Here is a 27,873-nt window from a genome sequence, read left to right as displayed (position 1 = left end):
TTTCCCTTTTCTTTCTTCCCTCTTCCCCCCTTCCTTCTTTCCCCCTTTCTTCATTTCTTTCTTTTTTGTACTGGAATCAAACCCAGGGCCTCAAACACACCCAGCAAGTGCTCTAGCAGCCCCGTCCTCCTCTCCATCTTCAAGGTTGGAGGAAAGGTGGTTGTTGGGTCACCTGGATGCTCAGGCCTGGTGGCTTGGCTGAGGCCTGTGCCCAACCTCCATGCTCAGCAAGTGTCTGCGGTCCAGAGCCCAGAGCTACTCCTGCCTCACCTGCCACCCTGACGAGGAAACTGTAGGTGTACTCCTTTCCTTGAAGGTCCCTCAGCACCACCGCATAGCGGCCGCTGTCTGCGAGGCTGGCCACAGGAATCAGAAGCTGGGTGACGCCATCCTTGGTGGTGGTCACGCTTCTTTTGGGCAAGGGCAGGCCATCTTTCAGCCAGGTCACCTCAGGCATGGGGGCAGCCTGGGAAGGGAGAGGAGGGAGAAGTTGAGACCGGGAAATTTTGTGGAAGTGACTGCGTTGAAGCTGGGGCTGAAGGAGACGCAGTGAGAGCATGCTGTAGGAGCAAAATGTCTGAGTGCAGACCTGGAGGTGGGCAAGTGCCTGTTCTGGAGCAGGCTGGTGACGAGGTGGTGGTGAAGTATAGGGGTTGGTGGGAAAGGACCAGAAGCCCGATGGGGAGGCTGGACCGAACTATCATGCACCCTCAACACTACACCCTTACAGATAGATGTCTGGGTTTGTTCTGTGAGCAAGGACACGCTGCTGTAAGATACTGAGCAGGAGATGTAATTGGGCCTGTTTACTTGGGCCAGGTGGGGATGTGGGATGTGGTGCTGGACAGGAGTGAGGAGGGTCCCCAGATGAGCTTGGGGGTGACTTGGAAATCCTGCAGTAATGAGAGGGAGCAGGAGGGAGACGAGGTAGCCTGGCCTGGAACTGTGGTGACCCTAAGTGGGTTGGAAAAATGCCAGGCCAGCTGCTTGATGACTACACTGCCAACTGCCTGGGGAGCCCTCAACATTGGGCACAGTTCAGGTGCTCACAGTAACTTACTACATGAGAGTGTTCTGAAGACCTAAGGAACTAACAATACATGGAAAATATGGAGAACAGGGCCTAGGACACAGAAAACATTCAATGAGGGTTGGTTTTGTCATCACTATCATTGTCCTGTGGTCTAGCAGTTGAGATCATGAAATTCAGAGTAGACAGATGTGGGTTTGAATCTGGCTGGACCAGCTGTGTGTTTCCCACACAAATGATGATAATGATTTTAATAATAATAACAACAGTAAAGTAACATATATTGAGTGCTTGCCATACATCAGGCTCTGCTTATGTGCTTCCTGTGAGTCAAGTCCTTGAATTCTCAGAACAACTCTTTGAGATAAATTGCCATTATTATCCCCATTTGAGAGATGAGGAAGTTGAAACACAGAGGTTAAGATACTTGTCCAAAATGAGACAGCCAGTGAGTGAAGCCATCAGAGTTAGGGTCTGGGCAGTCTATCCTTTTAACCACAACACTACCCTTAGGCTCTCCATAGTCAGGAGGTGCATGAAGATTATCCTGAGTCAAATGCAGGTGATGCACTTGCACAAAAATACATTCTGTAGTCAAAGGGCATTATCCACATTGCAGGCCGCCAATTCGCTAAGACAGGTGAGAAAAAGTGAAAGTCGCCGTTGGGAGGCGCAGTATCGGGAGCTACCACTAGAAGGTGATGTGTACTAAGCACGGGGAGCCAAACGGAAGCCCAAGGGCCTGGCGCCCGCTGTGCCTTCCAGGAGGACACTCCTCCTTTCTTCCTTATATCTGGCCTGTCGGCCCCAAAAAAGAACAAGGAAGAAAAGAGAACCACAGGCTACTCTTGGCCACTGTGGGGTCCCTCCCCCATGAACTTCTAGGTCCACTCACTTCAAAGGAAACAGGCACACGAAGGGTGTCCCCAGCTCTGACTGTCAGCGAGTCCTTCCTGCTAGAGTCCATGAGGAACTTAGGGGAGACTGCAACACACAAGATGGCTCGTCAACCGCCCATCCTCCCCACTCCCGCCCAGCCAGAAGTCGGGCCTCAGTCCCAGGTCACCAACAGGGCAGAGGGAAGGGGAGCTGGGCCAGTATGACTGCTACTGAGATCACACGGGTTGGGTGAGGAGCTGGGGGTCATGCTGGCAGGAGACGGACAGGAGCAGAGGCTGGGCTTGGGCTAGAACAAGGAGGAAGGTGACCAACAGCTCAGCTCTTCCGTTCTGCAGATGAGATCATTACCAGACAGAGACAGGAAGTGCCTGACTTGCCTGGGGACACATGCTGTTAGGTTAGGGGCAGAGCCTCCAGGGGGATATTCTGAGATTCTCGACTCTGGGCACTGTGTATTTTCCCACTGTATTTATCTCTTTGTTGTCACAGTGATAGCTAGATCATTTGGAATGATAGTGTCAGCTTGGGTCAAGGACAGTTCAGTGGCTTCTAGCAATTAAGGCCCAAAGGGAAAGGCGTCCACCTTGTGATGATGAGAGCGGCGGCATGTTCTACCTGGGACAAGTACTGACCAAGCAGAGCAGCACTAGTGCCTTGAAGTCGCCTGTTTTAAATCCTGGCTCTGCCTCATACCTGCAGTGGGACTGTGGGCAAAGTACCTTAGACCTCAGTTTCCTTCTCTGTAAACTGGGAACCACAAACATTAACTTGTAGGACTGTAATGAGAACACATGTAATGTGGACTGTAATGAGAACACATTTCTTCAAAGGGCCTTCTTAGTCCAGCACCCAGCACGAGGGTGATGCTTACTTTGTTAACCTGGGAAAGGGGGTCCCGACACAGCAAGTGCATGGTGGTCAGTCAGGGGCCCTTTCAGAAAGCCACAGCACTTGCAGTGGGGAGGAGAGGGCACACTCACCAGTGAGAGGCGTGGCATGCACTAATGTGTCCAGGGCAGTGGGCTGGCTGCAGCCCCCATCGTTGACTGCTGTTACCCGCACAAAATAGCCCTCTTGAGGCCGTAGCCCCTTTGCTGTGAAGGTGGTGCCTGACACCGTGCCTCCATGGCATGGGCTCCACTGGAGACTGTCTGAGCCACACAGCTCCACCAGGTACCCTTGGGCGTCGTCTCCGTCCTGAGGGTCCGGCCCCACCCAGCTCAGGGAGATGCTGGTGTTTGATGTGTCTGTGACCTGGAGATCCCGCACGGGCCCTGGAGGTCCTGGCCAAGCACCAGAAGAATGTTAGCAATGGCACTGGCCAAAGGGAGGCCATTCGTCCGTCTTCCCGCAGGAGGCAGACTTCCTCTCACTTAGCAGTTCCTGAAGCACCTACTTGGACTCAAACTCTTCTAGCCAGTACTTCACCTCAGCTATGCACACACTGATCCCAGGCCACCTCCTCCAGGAAGCCTCCGCCACCTCATTCCACTCTTTCACCAACTTGCTCACCCGCTTCCCCTAAGTATCCTTTGTAATTCTTGAAAACTGGTATTTTAGGTGATGACCTCTCAGACTCCTTTGTCCTTGAAGACTAGAATTCTGTTTTTTTGTTCTGAACTGTAAACTCTCAGTGGGACTGCCTCTGGGGCACTCAGTGAAGAGTTCTAGTCCTTCATCTGTACAGTCCGGACAGTAGCATCCTACATACCCATAGGGGTTTTGCAACAAGCAAAAGACACAGTGTGATGAGTGGGAAAGGGCTTTGGAAATTGCACAGCAGCCTGGAGCTCCAGTTCTGAAGCCCAGCTGCAGTTTGGACTCATCTGGGGAACTTAAAAATCCTGGTACCCAAACACCAGCTGCAGAGTTTTTGATTCAGTGAATCTGGATGTAGCCAAGGTATCGGCATTGGTATAGGAGCTCCTCTAAATATGCAATGATGTTTGAAAACTGCAGGTCTAGAGCAGCACTCCTCAACTTTAAATCTGTTTTGTCTGGCTTGGTCTTTTGAGACAAGGTCTTGATATGTAACCCGAGCTAGCCTCAAACTCTCAATCCTTCTGGCTCAGCCTCTTGGGTGCTGGAATTGCAGGCATGCACCACCATGCCCAGCCCTCTATGCTGTCTGTTGTCCTGAGAATGTTTACTTGGCACCTCTCTGATGTTCTGAGACCACTGATAGGGAAATGCTGCTCTAAACTGTCAGTTTCTCAAGAGCAGAGAACAGGCTTGGTGTACTGAGTTCCTTGCATGATGTGGGCCAGCTAGTGGGTGATGAACAACATTCACTGGATTGAGAATCTATCCTACAAGGGTGATACCCCCCACTGGAGTGAGTGAATAGTTATAAGACTGGGACAAGTGCCACTTGGGGCTGACCTGCTCAGAGGCCCAGAGTGACATAATCTTAGGGGAAAGTCTTCTAATCCCCACCAGCTGGCCTCTGGACCTGTTAAATTTTGATTTGGAGCCTCTAAGATATGTCTTACCCAGCAGCTGCTCCACCTTTATCCTCCAGCTCTCCTAAGCATTTCCTTCAGGACTGCCCCTGACCTGTGACCTTCTGTCCTATCCAACCTGGTTTCAGAGTTATCCCATCCTCACCACCCACCCCATCACCATCCTCGGTTTGTGCCCTACTTACTCATGGGGTCCCGGGCAAAGACAGCATCCGATGGGGGCCCAGGCTCTCCAGGGCCTGAGGGAGCAACAGCCGTGACCCGGAACTGATATTGACAGCCCTGCCGCACATCTGCCACAGTGTATCTCCTCTCTGTGAAGATCCCATCTCTTATCAATCCCACCCTGAGTAGGGCAGGTAATGGAGAGGTAACTTGGTGCCTCTGAGTTCAGGGGAAATCCAAGCTCAGGGGCCTAGCACATCCTTCCTTCCTGTACCAGATTATTCTTTTTTAAAAAATGAATGTAGGGTGTTTAGCAGCATCCCTGGCCTTTTCTCACTTGATCCTGAGAGCATCTATTCCCCTTTCACTTGTGACAAGCAAAATTGGCTCAAAACACTGCCAAATGTCCTATCACGGTTTAAATATAAAGTGTCCCCCAAAGACTCACATATTGAGGGCTTGTACTGAGGGATCAATCCATTGCTGAGTTCATAGTTGAGTGGGACTCAGAGGATGTAGGTCACAACATTGTACTTTTGAAAGGTGCATCCTGTACTTAGCCCCTTCTCTCTGGATCTCTTATACCCTCTCTGTTTCCTGACTCCATAAAGTGAGCAGCTTTCTCCCACCATGCCCTTCTACCATGTTGTTTCTGCCTTGGAACCAGCTGACCATGGACTGAACCTTTGAAGCTATGAGCCAAAATAAAGCTTTCTTCCTTTAAAGTTGCATATGTCAGGTATTTTGTCCCAGCAGCAGGCAACTGACAAACACACCCTCTATGGGAACAAAACCACCCCAGATGAGATCCACTGTGACAATCTGGCCTGATAATACCAAGGGATCTTGGCACCAGGAAGGAGTTTAAGGCACTAAGGCAACTTGGAGCCAGGACCACAGGGAACACCCACAGGATAGGTCTGCTTACCAGGCATGAGCTGTTTATTCACAGCTGTCCAGGTGTTGCTCCCCTTCTTGCACTTCTCAATCAGGTAACTCAGAACCTGGGCACTGCCATGGCCCCGAGGTGCTGTCCATGTTATAGTGATGCCCTGGCTAGAAGCTGACAAAATGGTTGGGGCAGAGGGGGGCCCTGGGAGAGCTGGCAATAGAGAAGGTGCTGGTCAGTCAGAGGCTGAGAAAAGGTACCAACCCATGGGGAGGTTCTGGGTAGAAGGCATAGGGTCAGGGTGACACACTGCCCTTTGCTAGGGTTTATCAGGGTTGAGGCAGCTGGTCTGGGGCACCGTTCCAGCTCTGTAGGGGTAGGAATGATGGGACAGAGAAATAATTTTGACCACCTATTCTAGAGCCAGTCCTGAAGTCCCTCAGGCTCAAGTGCCCTGATAGAAGGCTCTAGGCTAGGGATGCCTGACAGACAAAGTTGCTGACCTTCAGCAGTGTCCTGAGAGTGGATGTTTTGTGACCATTGCCAAGACTCCATAAATCTCAGATCCTGACTGGCTACCGCATCCCTAATAAATCTGAAGTAGGAGTCTTCAAGATCCCCAGGCACAAGCTGATGACCCTCAGCCCCCAGGGCAGCCCTGCCTGTCTTCTGGGCACAGTGGGGGGCTGAGAGTGTCCCCCCAACCTCAACCCGAGCCCCAGCCTTTTCTCTCACCCTCAGGAGCCACCAGCACCTCCTCAGACTCCAGGGCCTCCCCGGGCCCCTCTGAGGTCACGGCCCTCACACGGTAGGTGTACTTTCTGCCCTGCTCCACACCGGCGTCCATGAAGGTAGTGCTCTCTGGGGGTGACTTGCCGACATTCAGCCAAGTGCTTCTGCCAGCCTGTCGCCTTTCCACCATGTAGTGCTCCACGGTCCGGCCCCCATCTTCCCTGGGGGGTCTCCAGGAGAGGTGGACACCAGCCTTGTGGCAATCCTGCACCTTCAGGGGGCCCTGTGGAGCCTGAGGCTTGTCTGGGGACCCAACAAGAGGATCAGGAGGAGAAGCAGGTCAGAGAAGCTAGAGGAGAATGCTGCTGATCCCCACCCCTGCCCATTAGCAGATAAGACTGCAGTGAGGTGTGCCTCCCAAGTTACCCAGAGATACAGACAGCTCCTGGCACAGCCAGCTGCGCTTGTTCTCCATCCTTCTACACACCCAACGATGGACCATGGAACACCCAAGTCTGTGCCCAGTCGCACTGTACAGTGACTCGAACAGGCATCTGCCTAGGCCTCTGGACAAAGGCACCACTGGAGCTGAGGGCTACTGTTTCACCTGACACCTTCCCTAGGGCCAGTGTCTTAGGGCTCACAGAAGCTGGAGTCCAGCCCTTGTTTATCTTAACTCCCTCTCCCTATCCGTCTGGGGAGGGGAGAGAAGATGAGTGAGTGTGGCATGCAAACAGCATGCAAATGAAGGTCAAGCTAGCACAGGCCACACTCAGATGTCAGACCTAGCCCTGCTGGGAGGAAGGACCTGGAACCATGCGGACTCTTGGGCTTGGTTGGGGAGAAGCTGGGGCTGGCACCTATGACTTGCAGTATGACGTCAGCCTGCGCAGAGCCTCCCTCACTCCTCAGTGTCACGCTGTACTGGCCACTGTCCTTCCTGGTGGTGCTAGGGAGGCACAGCCGTGTGTAGCCATCTCCCAGGGCCACCTGGGCACCCCTGCGGCTGCTGCCCACCACCTCAGCCCCATCCTTCCTCCAGAAAGCCTGAACAGGGAGGCGACTCTGGAAAGGGATCTTCATTGTTACTGGCTGCCCAGCCTTGACCACCAATGGTTCCTTCAGTTTCTCTGTCACATCTGGAGATATGGTTGGGGGATCTAGGAAAAAAGAAAACAGGGCAACAGGGTTAAAGAAGACCAAGCAAAGAAGACCTGGGGAGTACAGAAAGAGCCAGAAGAAGGAAGGTTGAGCTCAGAGTAAGGAACTCCCTACCCCACCTCCTGAGGACTAACAAGGAAAATGGCTTTATTGCTAGAGGGACCAAGGTTAGACCTCATCAAGGACTTTCTGATAAGGAACGAGGTAAGATCGCTACACATCAGGGGCTTTGGAACGGAGTATATCAGCTAGTGCAGAGATTGTCGGATAATGCAGGGCAGGACCTCCTCACCGTGGACGGCCAGGGTAGCCTCACTTTGCTGGTTGCCTGCTACAAATGTGTACTTTCCAGCCTGAGCCCTCTGCACGTGGGCAATCTGGAGTCTGTGCACAAGCCCGTCTTGCTCTAAGATGATGCCATCCTGGGCAGTGAGCTGGAGAAAAAGACCACAGTGGAGATGGTCATTCCCACCCCTACCCTGCTCCTCTAGCAGCTAACTAAGTCCTCTGCTGGTGCAGTTGCTGGAATCCTCACAGTTGCATGCAAGAGATGCTGGTGGTGTTGACACTGTGTGTGCCTAGTACCTCATTTAACTACCACAACAACCTTATGTGGTAGGTACTACTTTAGTTCCATCTTATAGATGAGGACCTTATGCAAGGCTAGCTAAGTGATGGTGGTAGAACTGGATCTGGACCCAGATCACGCTGATTACATGGACAGTGCTCTGAACTACTATGTTGTGTATCCTCCTGACATAACTGCTATAATAGTGCCAACCAGCCTGCCTGATTTGTACAAGGCCTTGAAAAATTGGTGGAATTCAGCAGAGGTGGGTATGGTACAGGCATTTTAGATGGTAGAAGAATAAGAGATGGGTCAAAGGAGGAGGTAATAGGATAAGCATTCATTTAAAAATCTTTTTTTTCAAACACGTTAAACTGCTGGCTATTTAAACTTCCCTTCAAATGCATACCTTAATAAAATGAAGAGTAAAGTTTTTCTTGTGAAGCCTCTACCATCTACTTCTTTTTGCTTTACTGCTATTACCACACCCCCACCCCACATTGGTTGGTACAGGGAAGATGTGAGGGGGAAGTACCTTGACTCCATCCTTAAACCAGGCACCGGGTCCCAGGTCCCTGGTGAGGGTGCAGGATAGTGTGGCGGCCTCACCCTGTTGCACCTCCATGTCAGCCAGTCCTTGAGAGAAGTGGCCTGTGGATCCTGGATAGACACAGAAAGTCCTCAAGGGCCAGCCTCCCAGGCCATGGCCTGCACTGAACCCTGGAGGCCACAATGGTCCTGCCAACTGGGCTCAACCAATGCCAGCAAAGCCAAGCTTCCCATTTTTCTAAGCAGGACCACGACTGATGCAGGAGACCTGGGGGTGTAAGGTGAATGAAGAAGCCCCCAAGTCACACAGATGGGAGGTCTGTGTCACCCACACAGAGTTAAGGCAACAATTCTGGTACTTTGGACATAGAGTTTCAAGACCAGGTAATTGGGAGACCTCTGAGCCTCATGCAGTCTGGATCCTGCATGCAAAGGAGGAAGAGGCTGCTTCCTGAACCTGCAAGAGGTTGAAAATGGGCAACTGGTAGGGACAAACTCCCAGGGCTGGAGGTGGAATTGGGACTGACCCAAGCACCCCAGCAGCCAGGGAGCTCCCCTTGGCTCCACCCCATGGAAGCAGCCCAGCTGGGAAGACCTACCTTGGGCTTCCGTGGAGAAACTGCCAGTGCTGGCCTTGTATCTGGATCTGGGGCTCTGGGTGGCATCCCGCCCCTCATCACAGACATCCGACTTGCCCTCTTTGGCACCTCTCCTGCTGTCAGGATGCCTGGGGGATCCCCAGCTCCCGTCTTCACTCCAAGTCTCCCCCAGGTACCCTTCATCTTCACTGCCAAACTGCGGTCTCACGCCTCTGGCCTCCTCTGCGCTCCTCTTTGCTGGTCCGACCTCAGCCCCTGACACTGCCTGACACCTGCTCCTGCGGGGACCAGACCTTTGGCCTGACCTAGCAAACTCTTCTGCCTCCTGCTTCTCATACTCCTTTAGGCCCTCGGGACCTTGGGCCATGCCATTCTTGCCTTTTAGGGACCCCTGCTCCCCGAATGGCCCCTTTTCCCCTGGCTGATAGCCAAGGCCCTGGATCCCTCCCAATCCACCTTTAGAGACTCTTCTACCAGAGGAAACATCTAAGCCATTCCAGGTTCCCTGGGGTCCTAATTCCCCAGGTTTAGGGGTGAGGCCATCCTTCAACTCAGTGGAATTCCCCTTACCCAGGACACCTAAGTCCTCTGTGCCGCTAGACCTCCGCCTCCTGGAACCTGAACCTCTACACTCCCGGGACCATGGACCTGGATATTTATCAGCAGCCTCTTGGCCTGGCACAAGTCCTGTGCCTCTAGAACCCCCTAGCCCCTCATGCGTTCTACTGGTACTGGCATCTTTCTCTTGGAGAGAACTGGAAGCCCTGGAGCTTGAGGTTTGGTTCCCAGCACCCATGCTGCCTTGGCCACACCCCTGGTCTTCCCAGCCTGGGGCCCACACATGGCTCCCTGCTTGCTCATCGGCTGGCCCTAAAGCTGACTTGCCTCTTCCCTGAGGCACAGAACTGCTGTCCACACTCTGTCCTGTCCCTGATGAGCTCTCAGAACCTGCCCCCAACCCTCTGCCTCCCGACACTGAGTCTGCACCTCCCTGAGGAGAAACTGCCCCCTGGTCTGCAAATCTAGCCTTGTATACTGTCCCTGAGCCTGCTTTCCAAAAGTCCTGTTTGTGTCCAGATTCCAGAGCAGCAGTACCTGCCCAGGTCTCCTCCTTCACTGCCCCCCTATCATCAAGAAACCTGGAAGCTCCCATCCTCCCTGCTTCGTCAGCAGATCCACCCTCCCCACTGGGACCTCCTCTCCACTGGGAACTCCTCCCAGGATCATCTTTAGAGACTCTTCTACCAGGGGAAACATCTAAGCCATTCCAGGTTCCCTGGGGTCCTAATTCCCCAGGTTTAGGGGTGAGGCCATCCTTCAACTCAGTGGAATTCCCCTTACCCAGGACACCTGAGTCCTCTGTGCCGCTAGACCTCTGCCTGACACCCGATTTTCCCATGGAACCAAGAGTCCCCAAGGAATCAGAGATTCCTGAGGTTTCATAGCCCCCAACACTGTTTTTGGAACTCAATCCATCTGAAAGCATCTGTGGCCCTTCCTGTGTCCCCAACACCCCTGGGCACTTGGGGCTGTCCATGTGTGCTGTGCCAACCTTATGAGGCATTCCAGCCATCCCAGAGCCCACTCCAGGACCTGTCCTATTGGTGAGTCCCTTTCCTCTGCTTCTCTCTGGACCATCCTTGGAGCTTGTACCACTTTCAGGTCCTGACCCACGTTCCTTGGCTTCATGTCCCATTCTGGCCAGTGATCCTGATACTCCAAACCTCCCAGAACCACCTCCGTAGCACATCTCACCCTCTGGCTCCATTTCCCCAGATCCTCCAGAGCTTCCTCTATAACCGACTTCATTTCCCACGCCTGTTTCCCCAGGTTCCCCAAAACCATCCTTAAAAGCTGTCTCACTTCCTAATGGAATCTTCCCAGAACCCCCTAAAACATTTCTATAACCTGCCTCTCCTCCCGACGCCATTTCTCCAGAGCCCCCAGTACCATTCCTATAACCTGTATCATCTGCAGGTCCCATTCCTCTGAGGTGTCCTGAGCCGTCTCTACAGCTTGCCCCACCCCTTGACCCTGTTTTCCCAGGCCCAAGCCCTTGTGACCCTTCTCTATAAGCTCTTCTCTCCCCAGTTCCCTGAGGCTCTGGAATTTCAGATCCACTCCCATAACCCAGCATACTGCCAGACCCCTCAGCCCACTGGCTCTCAGAAGCAGCCCCAGCATGAGGAGCTGATGCTTCCAGGTGCCGGCTATTGTCCCGATACCCAGTTCTAGCTCCAGAGGCCCTGGCACCAAGGAACCTTGTCCCATCTCCATCACCATCTTTGCCTCCTGCTCTCAGAGACCCTGGCTCTGTGGCTGTTGAACCCCCTATGCTATCTTCATAGCCACCTTCTCCAAATGTCCCCAGAGCTCCTGTGGCTCTGAAGCCCCCAGAATCTGCACTCTGACCCCAAGGCTTTATTCTTGCAGAATCCCCTTCTGCTTCCACATATCCCTCCCCAACAGCATCTGCTGTTCCAAAGGCCTTGAGACTACCTCCATCCACAGACCCCACTGTCCCAGGACCCCATAAACCACCATCAAAATGGTGCCCTCCTTCAGGGCCTGTTTGCTCCTGGCCTCTGGATGGATCCCAACTGCAGGCTTCACCTATGGACACCCCACTGGAGCCCCTTGAACCATTCCTGAGACTGGCAGCTCTCCCAGGCCCCCTTCCTGCAGGACCATGGTGATCTTGGTTTTCAGGCCACATTCCTCCAGGCATCTTTGATCCATGCCTGTAAGCATCTCCTTCCTCAGACTCTGTTCCAACAGGTAACCCAGAGGCAACTCTATACCCAGCATCATGACCAGATCCCATTTCTCGTGGAACCCCTGTGCCATCACTGTAAGCAACTCCATTTCTAGGGCCTATTCCCCTAGAATACTCTGAGCTGTCCCCATACCTAGATTCCACTCGACCTGGACCTTCTAAACCATCTTTGTAGCCCATCTCTCCTCTGGGTCCTTCTCTAATGCTTCCTGACCCATTCCAGAAATCTGGTCTGGGCCCTACTGCCTCTGGCTCCCTTAATCCTTTTGTGTCTCCTAGTGTCCCTCCAGATCCTTGAGTACCCTCACCTGGAGCCCTAATCAACCTGGGACTTCTGGCATCTCCCTCCTGATCAGACTGCATCAACTCAGCTGCTTGGGCATCACCCCCTTCCCCTCCACTGGGCCCCAGAATTCCAGGCTCAAGGTGGGTCCTGGTCTTTCTGAGATGCGACCATGTATCATCCTGAGGACCTGGGCTCTCAGACTCCATCCTGCCAGGCTCGCCTGCTCCCTTCTGCCCTGATGTCCAGCTCTGGGGAAACTGAAGGCTTCTGGATACATCCTCTCTCCTACTTAAGGCCCCAGCTGTGAACTGGCCATTCTTTCCCTGGAGTTCTTGTACATCACCTTTCCAGTCGCTGGGATCTCCTGGGCCCCCAGGGCCAGTTTTATAGCCTCTTCCCCTAACTATAGTCTTTCCAGACCCTAGGTCATCTACCCCCTGCAGTGAGTCCTCAGCTTTGATTTCAGGACTCCTGCCCCTTGGAATGAACTTCCCACTTCTGGATAGTGAGGGTTCTTGGAGGTACTTGTCTCTAAGTGTCTGTCCTGAATACTCTCCTGTCCCCCAGTACCCTGGGGCTTCCCCATCACCAGCATCTCCACCTCCCTGAGAGCCCCAGGACTCAGGGCCCATGCCTGCCTTGGAGCTGGAACCTCCTCCTCTGGGAAACTCCAGGGTACCAGGACCTACTACCCCACTGCTGTCTCCAGCTTCCTCTAAGCCAGGGCCTCTAGCACACACTTCCCCTGCTGCTCCCCTCCCCATTTCCCTGCTCAGGCCATCTCTTCCCTCCATCTCAGCCAGGGGATCCCCTTGTAGAATGCTTTCCATCCCCTCTTCTTCTGACCAACATCTCTCAGGATCAAACTGGGATTCCCACAGAGCCCTCTTCCCTGTCCCAGGTCGCAGCTGAGCATCCCAGAGTTGCTCCTGGCCATGTCTATCCAGTCGGCTGCCGTTGTCCTCTCTGGGATCCCTTCCTTCCCTGCCGTTCCTCAGTCCTCCACCTTGAGGGTGACTGTACCCAGCCTCCCAGCGTCCTTCTGTCTCCCAGTTTCTGTCCCCTTCTCTGTCACTGCCTTGATGTTCTCTTTCCATGAATCCCAAGCCTTCTCCCTGCAGATGAGACCTCCCTAGGAGGCTCCCATTCCAGTCTCCTTCTGGGTGGGGCTGATTTCGTCCTGATAGAATGGCTCTGTCTCCCTCTGCTTCTAGAAAATCCTTTTTCTCCTTCCCAGGGGCCCAGGCTGAGTGGGCTTCCTCTTCACCCCCCATCAAGGAGGAGCCATGCCTGCCAGGGCCACCGAGGTCTGGGCCCACAGTGAGCTGAAGCCCAGAAGCCAGCCCAGTCCCCTTGATGGAGCCCCCCATGGGGCCCTTCTCTCTGGCTTTCCCTCCCTTGCCACTGACGCCCTTGGAGTCTTCTGCATCTGAGGCCTTAGCTCCTTGTGTCTGCAGCTGGCGGTCAGCACTTGTGGTCTGAAGGCCTTTCTCCTTCCCAGCTTCGATGAGGTGTTATTTACGTGGAGGTCAATGCCCCCATAGACAGACAAGAAAAAAGATCAAAACCCCATTAAATCAGGCCAAGGCACCTACCTGACCGGACTGCTTTACCTGACCCACAGTTTTCCCAGTAGAGAAGCAAGCTGACCCCAGGAAGGAAGCCAGGATGTTCCAATGGACTGATGGATAAATCCCATCACCACTTCCCCCAATCCCACTCTACCTGCTACATGGTTCATGAGTTTTGCTGGGTATTTTTTGGTTTGTTTTTTGCAATACTAGGAATTGAACCCGGAGGATGTTCTATCACTGAGCTCCATCCTTAGCCCTTTCTTCAATTTTGAAACAAGGTCTCACTAAGTTGTCCAGGCTGGCCTCCAATTTAAGATCCCTCTCTCTCAGCCTTCAGGGCAGCTGGGATTACAGGTGTGTGCCACAATACCTAGCTGATTCTTGAGTATCTTGACATATAACTACATAAGCCAAGTCATTTGCTTACCAAACTGCCATATGCAGTTGCATAGTTTTTAAAAGATCTACTTGCCCTACTGCCAGCCTTACACTTATAGTTTCCTGGGATCATATTAAACTCAGATCCAAATCCCCAGGAGGTTCAGAAGTGCTCTTTGGTCTCAAGCTCTTCCAGAACCCTAGGGCCATTTGGAACTGTGTCCCCAGAGTAGCTCCAAGAGGCCCAGTGGACCAGATGTATCTGGGAAGGTCTAGATGGCCATGACAGACTGCACTGAACTGGATCAAGTCTGGAGCTCAGGCGCCCTCCCGGATCTCTCTGAGTAAGGATGTATTCAAAAGCAAAGGACTGATCACAGGGAAACCCCACTGTGTCAGCCCTGAGGGCTTACATGGGGAGCTGGGGTCAGACAGGGGTGTGACCGCTTACCTTCAACCACCAGCCAAGCACTGGAGGCATGGAGCCCTGTGCTCAGAGAATAGAGGCCCCTGTCTGAGAGGCGGGCCCCCCTCACCAGCAGCCGATGAGTGAGCCCATCAGGTGACACAATTGCTTCATATTTGTCACTGAGCCGGAGTGGCTGGTGCTGGAAAAACCACGTAGCTTTGGGGCAGGGTTTGGAGAGAGTACATTCAAATATTGCATCTCCCTGCTCCTCACAGTGGGTTTCGGCCAGGGGGACTACAACTCTGGGGGGAACAGCTGCAAGGAAGCAGAAATGAGGTTGTCAGTTTGGCACCATGACAGTGCAGACTCATGCAGTGGGATTGGGAGTTCAGAAATCTTGGATTCAGACCAGCTTGGCCACAGACTGCCCGAGCTACCTTGGGTGGGTCACTCTCTCATATGGGGTATTAGCCACAGAGTGAAGAGTTATAGTGAGGTTGTGGTCACCATGGCCATTTTCAGCTCTAGAATTCCATAACTCTAAACTCAAGAGTTCGATCTAGGAACAAGGAGGGTACACGAAGGAAACCAGTGTATACCAAGGGCCAGTGCAGAACTCTCACCCAGGTTTGGCTAATTCCTTTGCCCACATTGATTTCGGTATTTTCATAGGCCACTGCCTTGTCTTTTGTCAACCTTGATCCAGCCGTGTTCCTTATGATCTATCTGCCCCAAACTTTCTCTCTCCAGGCATTTCTAAGAGCTCCCTCAAACTGCTGTGGATGATGTGGACACAGGCCATCATGGGTATTGGGCAGAGTTTATGAGGGAGAAAAGGCAGCTCTCAGGTGGGAAGGAGGCATGGGAAGCTAGGTAGCGTGAGGCCTGTACAAGTGTGCCCAACCTGGGCAGAAATTCTGGTTAGGGACTGTGAGCCATGAGGCCATGTATCAGAAGGGAGAAAAGTTACAGCAACAGGCTGTGAAATTAGTTTGGATCTAATCTGAAAACAACAAGTTGTGGCACAAGATATGTGGGCAGGGACATGACAGTTATGTTCATCATGACTGACCCAATAGGGCCCAGCTTGGGCCCACAGAAGACAGAGCCTGAGTGTGTGTCCTTCACCCTGGCTGCCTTTGCAATGGAGCCATGTCCCATTTATCTTCTCAGTATAGCAGCAGTGGGGACCCCACACTGAACAGATCTCCCTCTTTAAACTTCAGCAGTGATTGTCACTCACCATCAGCCTCCAGCTCTGTGGAGAAGACCACAACGTCCTCTACCTTGACCTGGTAAAGGCCAGCGTCCTCTGGGTGCAGGTCCTGGACCTGGAAGTAATACCGTTTCCCTAGCCGCCGAAGACAGTGCTTGGTCTGGTTATTGAAGCCATAAGGGATCATCTCACCATCCTGAGGTCAGGAGAGGAAAAGGGGTGCTTCAGGGATTCCATGGGTCCCCAGAGCCTTTTGCCCCATTCCTACTCTGGCTGCAGCCAGCACTTTTCTCTCTTTGGCCCAGTCCTGGAGCCATAAAGGGAATAGAGGGGCAAGTCAGAGAGCAGGGCCTGGTGGAGGTGTGTGGGAATATATGTTCTAGGCATGTCTGTGCCTCTTACCATAGAGTGGAATATCTCATGGTACACCAAGTGCTATGCCAAGAGGCACTTGGTGTTGTTGATCCAGCTTAGGCTAGAAGGAGAGTTACTGCCAAAACAGCCCTACCATATTAGCAGGGGAGAAAGGAGGGACACTGATATCCCTCAAGGTTCTAGCTCCTTCATTCACTAAGAGGAACCTTCAGAGAATATATTTAAGGCCCTACAAAACCCAGTAATTTATACATGTACCACTTCTAGTAAGCCCTACACAGATTCACTATTTGCTGAATACTAACAACAGCTAATGCTTTACAAATGCCCACTGTGTGTTGGGCATAGCTAAATAAAACAGACAAAGAACCCGGCCCTCAGAGAGCTAAAATCCTATGACAAATTATAAACATTATAAACAAGTAAATAATTTACATTTTCAAACATAGTACTATGAAAAACAAAGATGAAAAAGAGAGGATAAGGGGTCAGGGGTGCCAGGGTAGAGTGAGGGGAACACAGCAGAATCACATGGGGCCAGCCAGGGAGGCGTCACTGTGGGTGAGGGAATTGTCCTGTGGATGCTGGGGAGAAGTGTGCCAGGCACAGGGGGCAGCTGGAGAAGAAACGGGTGAGGCCAGAGCAGAAGGAATAGAGCAGCAAGGGAAAGGGCAGGAGGAGTGAGAGGAGAGAGGAGGGGAGAGGCAACTCCTGTCTGATCTCATTTGCATTTCAGTACACCAGGAGACAGCTCCTGTGTTACCTGCACTTCACAAATGAGGAGACTGAGGCACCAGGAAGATAAGCATTTTTGTCCTAAGTCACATAGCTTGTCGACTGATGGGGCCAGGATGAGTTTATCTACGGAAGTGTTATGCTTTGTTGTCCCACAGCCACACATACTTGCCCCCATCCAGTTTACAGGGAAATATTCCTTCAGCCCGGGTAGGAATGTGTCAAGTTTGCAGTAGGAGCTCAGACAGAAAAGGATGCACTTTCTCATAACTTGCTTTTTAGACCCCTGTTCCAGCAGTAGGCACAGTTTATGGTGTTAACAGGCCCAGCTGGAGTGCCTGGGCGAGACATAAGAAGCTCCTGTGGAATGTCCATACCAGAGTTTGACTTCATTCCAAGCAGGTGTTCCATGGGCACTCTGGTGTTCCCATGGGGGACCCATGGGATCCACTGTTTTCCCTCCTAGGACCTGCAGCCTCCCTCTAGCAACCCTGCCCCACAGGCCTTTCCAGCCTCACCTTATACAAGTAAATCTTGCTCTCGAGGTCCTTGAGATCGAGCTCCAGATCAAACGTGGCGATCCCCTCCTTGGAGACCCTGATGTGTCTCAAGTTGGAGACGGCGTTGACATACTAAAGGGCAGACAAACCCAACAGGGTAGCTCTCAGAGCTCTCTCTTTGGGGCATTCCAAACCTTTACAGATCCTGGTCCCATCGCTGGCCACAATGTCCCAGCTGAGCAAGCCTTTGCCCATCTCATGAGTAGTGGAACTTAAGCCCCCATTAAAGGAAAGTCTCTAAATGACAGATAAGGCCTGAAAGGCAGACAAGAAAGGACCCCAGGTGCCCAGGTGCTCTGAGAACATGCTAGGGCTTTCCTCTGCATCTGTTCTTCCAGCTAATACACCTGAGTTGGACCGCTGGTGTATGCAAAGCTCTGTGCTGATTCCTGTGTTAAAACAGACAAGAAAGCTCAGAGAGTTGCGGTCCTAGGTAGGAGGTTAGAGAAGTCATTTTCAGAGGGGTAAGATACTGCCTTCAGGATAATGAAAACTAGCTGTTTTCTATTTCCAGAAGAAAAATTAGACTCACAGTTGTGTTAGATACAGGAAAGAACTTCCTATGCAGTCTAGAGGACACTGGAATCAAAATACTGATAACAACCATGAAATTCTCTTTCCTGGAAACTTTACAAATAAAGTGTGTACACTGTCTGGTGATGATGATGACGGCTGACATCAGGCCCTTACCGTGTATCAGGCACTAGGCTAACTGCTTTAAGTACATTCTTATATTTGTGCTCTAATAACTGTAGGAATTAGGTGTGACTATAATCCCCATTTTACAGATAAGGGAGACAGGACACAGACTCACAGTCTTTTCCAAAGCCTTAGAGTTTAGTAAATATCATAACCAGGTTTCAAAACCTGGATGCTAACTTGGAAGCCTGTGCCTTTGATAGGACATCTCACTGGGGGCTAAGACCCCAAACCCTGTTGGGTTTCCCCAGAGCCCAACTCTAAGTGCCCCTCCTGGTCCCTGTGTGCCAGGGGTGTGCATGGGGACAGGGTGAGGGTACCTTTGCTATCTCATCCTCCTGCTCCTTCTTCATCTCCTGCAGCTTACGCAGCATCCCCCGGAAGTCCACAATACCGTACTTTAAGCAGATCTTCTCGTAGTCCTTCCGGTCGGCATTCATCAGCAGCTGCCACACCTGCTCAAGCTCCACCTTCTTTTCAGGAGCTGGAGGTGGGGCCCTGGGGAGCACAGCTGGGAGGTCAGAGGCCAGAGGAGCTCCAGGTGTTGGCCTCCTGGCCCCGACATTCCAAGTGGTCCCCCGAGAAGCTGCTCTATGGACACTTCAGGAAGCAGACATAGGGACTGGAATCTCTGGGACGGACCACTGTCCAGTCTGGAAGGACCGGGAGATGGAAGGATGCCATAGCTCCAGCTTCCAACAGAAACTTGGCTCCTAATAACTTCAGTTGTTGATTTTTGAGCAAGATGTTTTTGAATAGGGATATGAGTAGGGTTAAATTGTTCTGATGCTTTAAATTTTTCTTTTTGGAAAGCACTGTTTAGTGAGCCACCTCCTTTTGCAAATAAGATCAGGCCCCACACAGGAGAGATGACTAACTCAAGGACAGAGTTTTGAAGTGACTAAGCTGGATCCAAAATCTCAGCTCAGTGCTTATCCCGTCCTCCCATGGGTAAGCCTAACTCCCTACCTGTGTTGGAGCAGGAGACAGAGCCTGAGTGGAGTTTATTTATGGAAGGAGCAAGGGGTCTGAACTCCCCTATGGACAGGCCCAGACTTACCTCTTTTTCAGCATCTTCCTGAAGTCCATTATTTCCTTCTTGAGGTCTAGAGAAGGAGAAGGAATGAGACCCCTTTTGCAGGTGGGATGCTTGACCAGGTGGGAACACGGGGTAAGGAGCAGCTTAACCCCCAAAGACCCCAAGAAGATTTTGGATAAGTCCACTTACCTTCCTGGGGTTCCTTCTGTCTCTTCCGGTTCTTCCGAAAGCCAACTGAACCATCCAGGAGTCAAGGAGGGAATTGATGCAGACAGCCAGGGAGAGAGGCATGACATGTTAGTGATCTACCTGAGAAACAGACTGAGTCCCAGAGCTCTGATCTGCCCTATCCTCTGAGGCCTCCCAGTAGGAGTGATGGAACAGGACAAAGGTGTATCCATCAGGAGCTTTGGTACCCCAGAGCCCTCGCTTGACCCCGGGAAACCAGCCGATATATTACCTGGTGAAGGAGAGGCCCACTCACATGTCCACAGGAGCCAGGGAGGCAGTATAAGAGAGTGAAGTAGCACTGGCAGCCACAGAGGACTGAAGGACCTCTAGAGGGACAGCTGCTCTTTCACTGCACTGAGAGCTACGTTCCAGGGAAAGGACCCACTATTGCCAAATATGTTAGGCGCTGCTGTTTGGCTGTTCTTGCAGTCACTTGTAATCCTTTTCTCCATCACCTGCTTCCACTGGATAGGCTGCAAAAACTAAATGCTTGCCTTCCCAGTTTCCCTAACAACTAACTAGCCATAGCCTTGTGGCACAGTTCTGGCCAATAAGACCTAAGCAAAAGCCCCCCAAGGGATTCCTGAGAAAGCTGCTCCTTCCTTGATAAGCAGGGCAGATGTGTCTGGGACCACTTCTTTCCCCTGGTGCCAGCCCTGAGCTGCAAAATGAGCCCCAGACTCTTACCAGGTGAAGTGATGAAATATCTTTATTCCTTAGGATTGTCTTAGTAGGATTTTTTTAGTACTTGTAGGCAAGCCAATAGTAAGCATAACTTATTGAAAGACAGAATCTCCTTCCTCAAAATGTATGTATCTATCTTCCAATAATTATGAGCAAACAATTCACTTTAAAAAGTGCAAACACTATGCAAGCCAAACAAAATACATCCAAGAGTATTTGCCCTTTGTGCTGTCTGTTTCAACCTCTGATTTAGGGCTGTACATCTGGGCAACTGAGGCCTAGAGAAGACTAGAAACAAACTTCCAAGTTCTGGTCTGGTTCTAGTAGGCCAAGAGAGCATCATTCAGAGCATCTGCAGCAGGGTATCTGCAGAGGGTTGTGCCTCTGTCATCACCAGCAGATTTCATGCATAATGGAGGAAGCCATGGGCTCCGGCACCGGGTGAGGCAGCAGCAGCCTCCCTCTCTCTCCAGACCCGTGGTTCCTGTCTCCTATGAGGGCCACGAGGAGCCCCTCCATGGAAAGCCCACCTTCAATGACAGTGAGCCTTGCTGTGCATGTGGCCTCTCCATACATGTTCACAGCGGTGCAGCGGTACAGATCTGCGTCCTCGCCCATCAGCTTGTTAATCTGCAGCACAGACCAACGGCAGGGAAGAAGGACATGATTGTGCATTGGTCATGTAAAGATGAACGAATAGTACCTAGTCCTTGTCCTCAAGGAGCTCCCACTCTTTATCAAGAAATACAGACCCCACCAACACTAACCCAAAAACCTGGACAGAAAAGGTGGCTGTCTTTCCTATCAGAAGAAATGTGGAAGAGCAGAAAGAGCTGGCTTTGTGGGCAAGTAGGAATGGGACTGAAAATGTCTCTGTCCTGTATTACTAGCTGTGGGACTTTTGGCAAGTTACCCCAACTCTGTGAGCCTTAGTTTATTCCCTTGTAAGATGGGCACAATAATGCTCAGAAAGTAATGACTGATTAGGAGTAAATCATGTAATCTATGTCAGATATTTAGCCCACAGCCTGGCACATGGATGTCACATGGTTGGTATATATACCACTACTAATATTAACCAAAATTGCTTGAGTGCAGATGCTCCTTGACTTGCTTCTGAGTTATGTCCCAATAAACCTGCTATGATTTTAAAATATCATAAATTTAAAATGCACTTAATATACCTGACCTACTGGACAGCACCACTCAATTTAGCCTACCTTAGATGTGTTCAGATTAGACACTGAAAGTTAAACGCTATAAGGTTATTTTTGTGTGAGAAACCCAAAGTATAAGTAATTTAAAGAGCAAAATAACAGACATTCGATAGGAAACAGGAAAGTAGAGCTTTTGCAGATGAGCAGGGGATCTAGACATGGAGGGAAAGGGGAGGAAGAATAGGGGAGGGGAAAGTAAAAAGGATTAAGGTGTGATTTGTGTATGTACCAACTCCCCACGGTGAATGTATCATTAGTATCAAAAATGCATACTAATAAAAATGTATTAATTTGAAAATATGCAATTGTGAAGAATGAAACACAAGAAAGTGCTTGGAGCACTTATATTAACTTACAGTTGGACAAAATCGTCTAATGCAAAGCCTGTTTTCTAATAAGTTGTTGGATGTGTCGTGTAACCCACCGGCCAGAATGTACTGCAGACTGGGTGTCTTCCCTTGTGATCAAATGGACCACACTGCATATCACTAGCTCAGGAAAAGACCAAAGTGCAAAATACAAAGTATATTTTTTACTCAATGCACTTCACTATTGCACCATCATAAAGTTAAAAATTGTAAGTCAAACCATCACAAGTTGAGGACAATCTGTACTTGCCATAGAGCCAAGCACTGGCTGGATAATTTATGTAAACCTTTAATCCTCATAATAACTCCTTAGTGTAGGTACTGTAACCTTGCCCTGTTTCCCTGATAAGGAAACAGGTAGAAAGAGGTCAATAACTTTCTAAAGCTAAAGGAGTCGGCCAGGACTGTAAGTGGGCAGTCTGGCTCCACAACTTCAGCTCTTTTGCTCCAGCCCAGCCACCCCCGGGGGCTATCAGGAGCCGGGCTATCAGGAGCCGGGCTATCAGGAGCTGCATCTGTGAGCCTCCAAATCCACTCCTGGCTCAAGTACTCTTGGGCCAGGGGACAGAACTGAATAGATTTAACTGCTATCTCTTACTTGTCTGGGGACTGGAGGCTGCTGGTGAGACCTACAAGAAGACAGGAAGGGATCGTATCAGGTCAGAGAAGAGCTGCAGTGCTCACCTGCAGCACATGCTCCTTGCTGCCTGGGGTCGAGGAGATCTGGTATTTGCTGGAGTTGCTGAGGTCTCCTTTGGTGCTCAGCCAGTGCACTTCAGGTCTGGGCTCCCCGCAGACCACAGCCCGGAAGATGGCATTTTTCCCTGCAGCCAGAAGAGGTGGTTGGAGAGACCAACAGGGTGTGTGTGTGTGGCGGGGTGTGCTTGACAGTATACTTTACTGAGATTTTAATTTATGCCATGCTCCCTACTCTGGAAATTTCAACTGCCTGTTCCTGGAAGGGTACCAGGCGTTGCTCCCCTGGTCTCAGGACTCATTAGGTCAAGTGGAAAGCTGCAGTTTGCAGGCACGCAGAAGCAGCACAGGCCTGGCTTCTGGAACGCAGGGTTTTGGGCTCCACATTAAAGATGGGACTGGACTGTCCATGGTGAGAAGGAGAGGCAAGTCAGATTTAGAAAAACAGAGTCCTGTGGTGAGAAAAGAGTTAAAGATCTCCTCACCCAAACTTCTTTGAGAATATAGTTCTGCCCCAGCTGCACTGGACGGTCAAGGAGCACCGCACTAGTGGGGCTCAAAAAGGCACAAGGTAAAGGCAATACAGAACACATCCTTTTCTCCCCAGAGCTAAAGTTGCATTTTTCCCTCAAAGTTTAAAACACACAGGTACTCTTATCTAAATAGGAAGAGGCTTTCTGGAGGCCTACGTGAGTGGCCTTGATAATCTGTAACTTTGGCATTCCACTGTAGTTATAATACAGGTGTTCCTGAAAGATTAACAAAGGACAGGATGCCCTGGAGCATGCATTTCTACAATACCCATATTTGCCAACTCAGATCCTTTCCCACACCTTCATTCCATTATAAAAACCCTAATCTCTCAGCCTGCCGTGCAGTTCCTCTTTTGGAAACACCTCGTGACAGTGTACTCAGTGACTAAATATACTCTTTTCTTTCCCATATTCCTGTCTGCTGGTAAATTCTTTCACCACCCATGTCACTGACCCTCTGTACACCATCTAGCATGACAAGTACCAGTATCTCACACCATAATGCTGCAAACTACAACTTATTGCAAGGCCCTGTGTTGTGTGTGTGTTGGGGGGAGGGGAGCACCGGCTCCCAGTGTAAAACGTGTTGCGAGAGAAGCCAAAGAGAGAAGTAGGCCCTTCCCCAGCAGGCCTTGGATTCCACTACTTTCCTGGCACTTTTTCCCATAGTGTTCTAGAACGGCCTTCCCGAGCCTTGTCTTGAGCCACGGGGCATGTGGCTGACTGGAGGAAAGTTTGAGGGAGAGGTTTTGACCAGGCCTCTTTGCCGCAATGGCTTTGAGGCAAGCAGGGGAAGGGAGGACTAGGAAACACTACCACCTCTCCCAGTTCAGCTTTTCCCCATCCTTGTCTAATATTTCTTACATGCCCTTTGCCCATTCTTCTCCCAGGCTCCTTGTTCCTTATAGGGATCCAGGCGGGCAGACACCCTTCATGCATACAAGGGAGATAAGACACAGCCTGGTGATGGATGTAGGGACTGATCACCCAGGCAGGTGGTGCCCAAGCTCTCTCCTTTGTGCATGCTGGAAGGTAGGACAGCAGGGAAGGAGTCTTCCCTCAGCAGTGCCCTCAGGGCTCACCCTCCTGCAGAGCCAAGGTGATCGGCTTCTGTTCAAAGTCCGGTGTGCTGCAGCCTTCAGGAATTTCCTCCACCAGCTGCCGGATGCTCACTCCAGGGATGGAGGACTTCTTCACAGGCTTCCCTGGAGAAGGCAGAAGAGAGAGAGATTGCCCCCTACCCTCTCTTGGATGCCCTTCAGCAGATTGGAGCACCTACCTACCCACTCAAACAAGGAGCAAAGTCCCTTCTCTCTCCTATTGCTGGAGCAGGGTTGTCAGCCTCCCTCCTACCTGGGAATATTACTTTTGAACTTTCCAGTGGGAATCTGATGGTGTGAATGGAACCCCCAGGAAATGGCAAGGAGCACCCTGAGAAAACCCTCAGTGTGGCACTAGGGGAAAGCTGGGAAGGAGAGTGAGAAACGGCTCCTTCCCAGGAAGCAGGAGCCCATGAGCCCTTTCTCCCTCTCCACCTGACGAGGAGAGACACAGGGCTGGGGCTGGAGGGGTGGTCAGTTCTCCTCTCACCTGCCATCGTGCTGGCTCCTCTTTGGCTCTTCAGAAGGTAGAAACTGATCTCCTGAGGAGGGAAGACAAGTTGCTCAGGAGAGGTCCAGGCAGGTCTTGTCCACCCCTCCCACACCATCAGCACACTGCCCAATATCTTGGGTGGACACATAGGAAAAGCTGCTGCCCTAGAGCTTGCCTAACCTCAAGTAGACACTATCATTTTCCCACAATTCCCTGGCTCCAACAAACTTGCTCCACAGAGACAGGGCAGAGGGTAGACTACTGCCCAATTTACCTTTCCCAGGTAAAGGAAACCACAGTGCTGAGCTTTTCTACTGGACTGGTGGCCTGACCTTCTGGTGGGACCCGGGCCTATGACCCCCAAGAGAGTGAGTCATAGCTTTTCCAAAGGTCATTCAAGGTTCTTCCAGCTGCTTAACAGGCTTGACTTCTTGACTTTGGAGTATGAATCCTCCAAGGAAATTCTTCAGCCTCCTGACTCCTCCCCAACTCTGACATTTACTGCAGAGCCTGGCAGCCTTCTACCTCCCATCCTCAAATTATCTGGTATCTTTCAGGCCTCAAGATCTGTGGAGGAGCAGAGTCCCTGACTTGGCGGTTCATGAGCTCTTCTATGCTCAGGCCAAGGGAATCACCATAAATCTATCTGCACCCCTCCGAGGCAGTGAATTATAGTGTCAGGTGAACACGGGTGTTCTTCAGCCTCGCCCAACCACCACCACCAGTGTCACCACCCCACCCCACCCCCACTTTCCTCCATCTGTTTTGGCCAATGGGGAGTTCCACACAGGAGAGGCAAAGAGTTAGCTCTGGGGCAGGGTGTGAGCCATCACTGAGTTGGGGGAAACTTGAAAGAACTCTCCAGAAACCCCACTTCCTGTGTGGTTGGCCTGTGGCCAAGTATTTCCACTTAGGAGACTCCATTTCCTGCCCAAAGAGCCCAGCTGTCAATATAGAATCACAGACAACAGAGAGAATTCCTCCCTCGAACCAATACATTTCCATTTCACAACTGCCCACCCCCTGGTACTTCTGGACCCAGTGCATCTCCTCTACAGCCTGACCACTTGCTCTCTGGCATGCGGGAATGCCATGGTGCTCCAGCTACTTTCTGGAGCGGTCACAGGCACCATGTGCCATAGCCGCTGTGCTAAAAGGAGTCATGGAAAAGGATAAGGAGAGAGGGCAGCTGCTTCTGAGGAGGACCCAATGCGCCGCTCTGGGGAGAAAGACGCCAAGGTCTCCATCCCACCCTGTCCCCGAGATAGCCATGACCCCTGCCCTGAAGTAGTTTGAGTTCAACACAGCTGCCTTAGTTACCCTCTTCATCATCATCACCACCACCACCAGCTAGTGATCAGCTGATGTCTGGGCTGCTTGTCACATGAGAAATATAATGTGAATGCCAGCCCCGCTCCTTAGCTTTCTGCCTACAGGTCCAATTGAGAAGCCAGAAAAGCAGAAAAGGGTGCTCAGGGCCTGATGGGAAGCTAGCTCACCCTCTACGCTTCTACCTTCTTCAGGAATATGCTAGATTGAGTACAAGGTCAATGGCAATGTGTAATAGGTCTATTTGGTTGGAGACTAAAAGGATATAGGCTCAATTGGAGGGGACAGAAAAGGAAATGAATTTTTTCCTGTATGATTCATCCACATATCTAAGAAGACTCCTAATTCCTTACAGCAAACACAGTAGCCTATGGTCTCCCTTCAGCCCATTCCAACACATCTCTCAGCTTGGACCCCAGACTGTGTCCCCTGGCTCTGCCCCCTGGTTACTCTCCGTGACCCATGGCTTTGTTCTCTCACTCTTGTCTCCAACTACTGCTGTTCTGGGAATTCAGTTGCTACCTTCAACTTCTCAAGTGGTAGGAAGAACAAGTGGAGTTTCTCAGAACTGCTCTGATCAAATTATTAATCAAGATACTACAAGTCCCAGTCCTGAGGTTCCTATTCTGGACTTCTAGTGAGATTTTTAATCTGGTTGTCACTCTGAACCAATTAGTACCCAGAAAATCAGAGCCAAGGAAGAATTGCCCAGACAGTATTCACCAAAATTTTCTCCTCCAAATATCCTGCAGAGTTATCTACGAGAAATATAAATGCACCCCAGTGCGTGATCAGCCAGCCAGAGAATGCTCCTGGGGTTGATCTTATGCCCCTTGCCTGCCCTTTCCGTGAAAAGTTAGAGAATAGGTCAGTGTCTCCATCTCTGTACTTCCTGGCATGGGTTAGGCAGCTGATGTGCAGGGCCCACTTACCTGGATACACCAGGGGCTTCCTGTCCATCCCCTCCTCCTTGTGTCCAGCTGCTGCACGCTGCCAGAGGCTCTGAACTGTCTGGTAGTGGCCAGGCAGTGCTGCAGCAGATGTAGGTCAACACAGGCGCCTCGGCTCCCTCCGCCCCTCCCACTCACCCTTCCTCCCTCCTCCTTCACCCAGGCTTGGCAGGGCAGGGCCCCCCAGGGCTAACACTAGCCTTGAAGGAGGTCAGAGATGGAAGGGTCTGGTGACATCTGCCTATTCAGCTCCTCACTTTGCAAAGCTTTAAACCCTCAGCCAGATCAGCTGAGCATAAGTTTGCTCTCTGATGCCTCCTTTCACTGATGGCTCTTAGCAGGGGTGATTTCATCATCCAAAGCCTTAAATTTTCAGCTACATTCATCCTTTGGGACCTTTTAAATGTAACCCACATAGATACATAAGGCCACTCTCTTTTGGAGAATCCTACCTCACAGTGGTACCACATAGCCAATGAACTTTGAGATCTAGTCACAGATCCACAGGCATGTGGGCCCAAAGACTGCCTCAGAGTGGCAGGGAAGGGGGACCCTGGGAATCATAGAGCAGGAGACCTGGAGAAGGTGAGCATGCTCTGGAGCTTTTTAAAGCACAGTATAGGAGGAATGATGTGGCCAGCTGGGCTGGGGATAGAAGTTAACAGGGCAAATGAAAGGAGTTTTGAGGATGCATGGATGGAAGGTGGAAAATGGAAGCAGGGTGGTGGCCATAGATCTTCTGAAGCAGAGCAGTGGGAGAGCGTTCCAGGAGATAAGGTGATAAGGTCATCTGGCTTCCTTGGGAAGCAATACTTCCTCTCTCCCTTAGAAAAAAGACCTAATTTGTTGATCCCAGCAAGCAAGCATTGCCCAAGGGTTCAAGTGAAAAGCTAGGCATGGCAATGTGTTCCTATGTTCCCAGCTACTTAAGAAGCTGAGACAGGAGGATCACTTGAGCCCAGGAACTCAAGGCCAGCCTGGACAACTTAGACCCTATCTCAAAATAAGGGTGAGGTAGAATAGAAGGGAAAGGTGGAAAAGGAACTAATGTTTCCTTGCATGGAAGGATACTGAGTATTTCCATAGACTCATTAGTACCACTCATTAGTACTAGATAGTCAATCTCTTCAATTACACAGGAGCTCCTTCTGGATGAGCTCTGAGAATGGA

At 51.2% G+C, this 27,873-nt stretch overlaps 1 protein-coding gene across 5 annotated transcripts in view; it reads right to left on the bottom strand.

The window, feature by feature from the left end:
• Igfn1 (immunoglobulin-like and fibronectin type III domain containing 1) overlaps nucleotides 1–26,768 on the bottom strand; it is a 30,759-nt gene extending 3,991 nt beyond the window's left edge. For 2 of the 5 annotated variants that reach the window (XM_005375163.1, XM_013522126.1), the window contains exons 1-21: nucleotides 26,686–26,768; nucleotides 24,422–24,473; nucleotides 23,914–24,036; nucleotides 22,287–22,426; nucleotides 20,548–20,647; nucleotides 19,292–19,336; nucleotides 19,124–19,169; nucleotides 18,384–18,561; nucleotides 17,323–17,436; nucleotides 15,722–15,890; nucleotides 14,521–14,793; nucleotides 9,056–13,618; nucleotides 8,443–8,567; nucleotides 7,632–7,773; nucleotides 7,039–7,338; nucleotides 6,182–6,481; nucleotides 5,486–5,659; nucleotides 4,578–4,706; nucleotides 2,911–3,213; nucleotides 1,926–2,014; nucleotides 271–466 (exon numbers count right to left, since the gene is read on the bottom strand). In XM_005375163.1, coding sequence (XP_005375220.1) covers nucleotides 271–466; nucleotides 1,926–2,014; nucleotides 2,911–3,213; nucleotides 4,578–4,706; nucleotides 5,486–5,659; nucleotides 6,182–6,481; nucleotides 7,039–7,338; nucleotides 7,632–7,773; nucleotides 8,443–8,567; nucleotides 9,056–13,618; nucleotides 14,521–14,793; nucleotides 15,722–15,890; nucleotides 17,323–17,436; nucleotides 18,384–18,561; nucleotides 19,124–19,169; nucleotides 19,292–19,336; nucleotides 20,548–20,647; nucleotides 22,287–22,426; nucleotides 23,914–24,036; nucleotides 24,422–24,428 — 7,516 coding nt within the window. In that variant the 5' untranslated portion in view covers nucleotides 24,429–24,473; nucleotides 26,686–26,768. Of the gene's footprint in view, nucleotides 1–270; nucleotides 467–1,925; nucleotides 2,015–2,910; nucleotides 3,214–4,577; nucleotides 4,707–5,485; nucleotides 5,660–6,181; nucleotides 6,482–7,038; nucleotides 7,339–7,631; nucleotides 7,774–8,442; nucleotides 8,568–9,055; nucleotides 13,619–14,520; nucleotides 14,794–15,721; nucleotides 15,891–17,322; nucleotides 17,437–18,383; nucleotides 18,562–19,123; nucleotides 19,170–19,291; nucleotides 19,337–19,562; nucleotides 19,664–20,547; nucleotides 20,648–22,286; nucleotides 22,427–23,913; nucleotides 24,037–24,421; nucleotides 24,474–26,685 lie in introns of those variants that run through there. The other 3 variants (XM_013522143.1, XM_013522139.1, XM_013522134.1) reach the window with 3 other exon arrangements.
• Between the last annotated feature and the right edge of the window lie 1,105 nt (nucleotides 26,769–27,873).

This window comes from Chinchilla lanigera, unplaced genomic scaffold (assembly GCF_000276665.1).
Source record: "Chinchilla lanigera isolate Chin_1 unplaced genomic scaffold, ChiLan1.0 scaffold00005, whole genome shotgun sequence".
In the NCBI taxonomy this organism is placed as follows: domain Eukaryota; kingdom Metazoa; phylum Chordata; class Mammalia; order Rodentia; family Chinchillidae; genus Chinchilla; species Chinchilla lanigera.
This window is presented reverse-complemented; position numbering and strand designations above follow the sequence as displayed.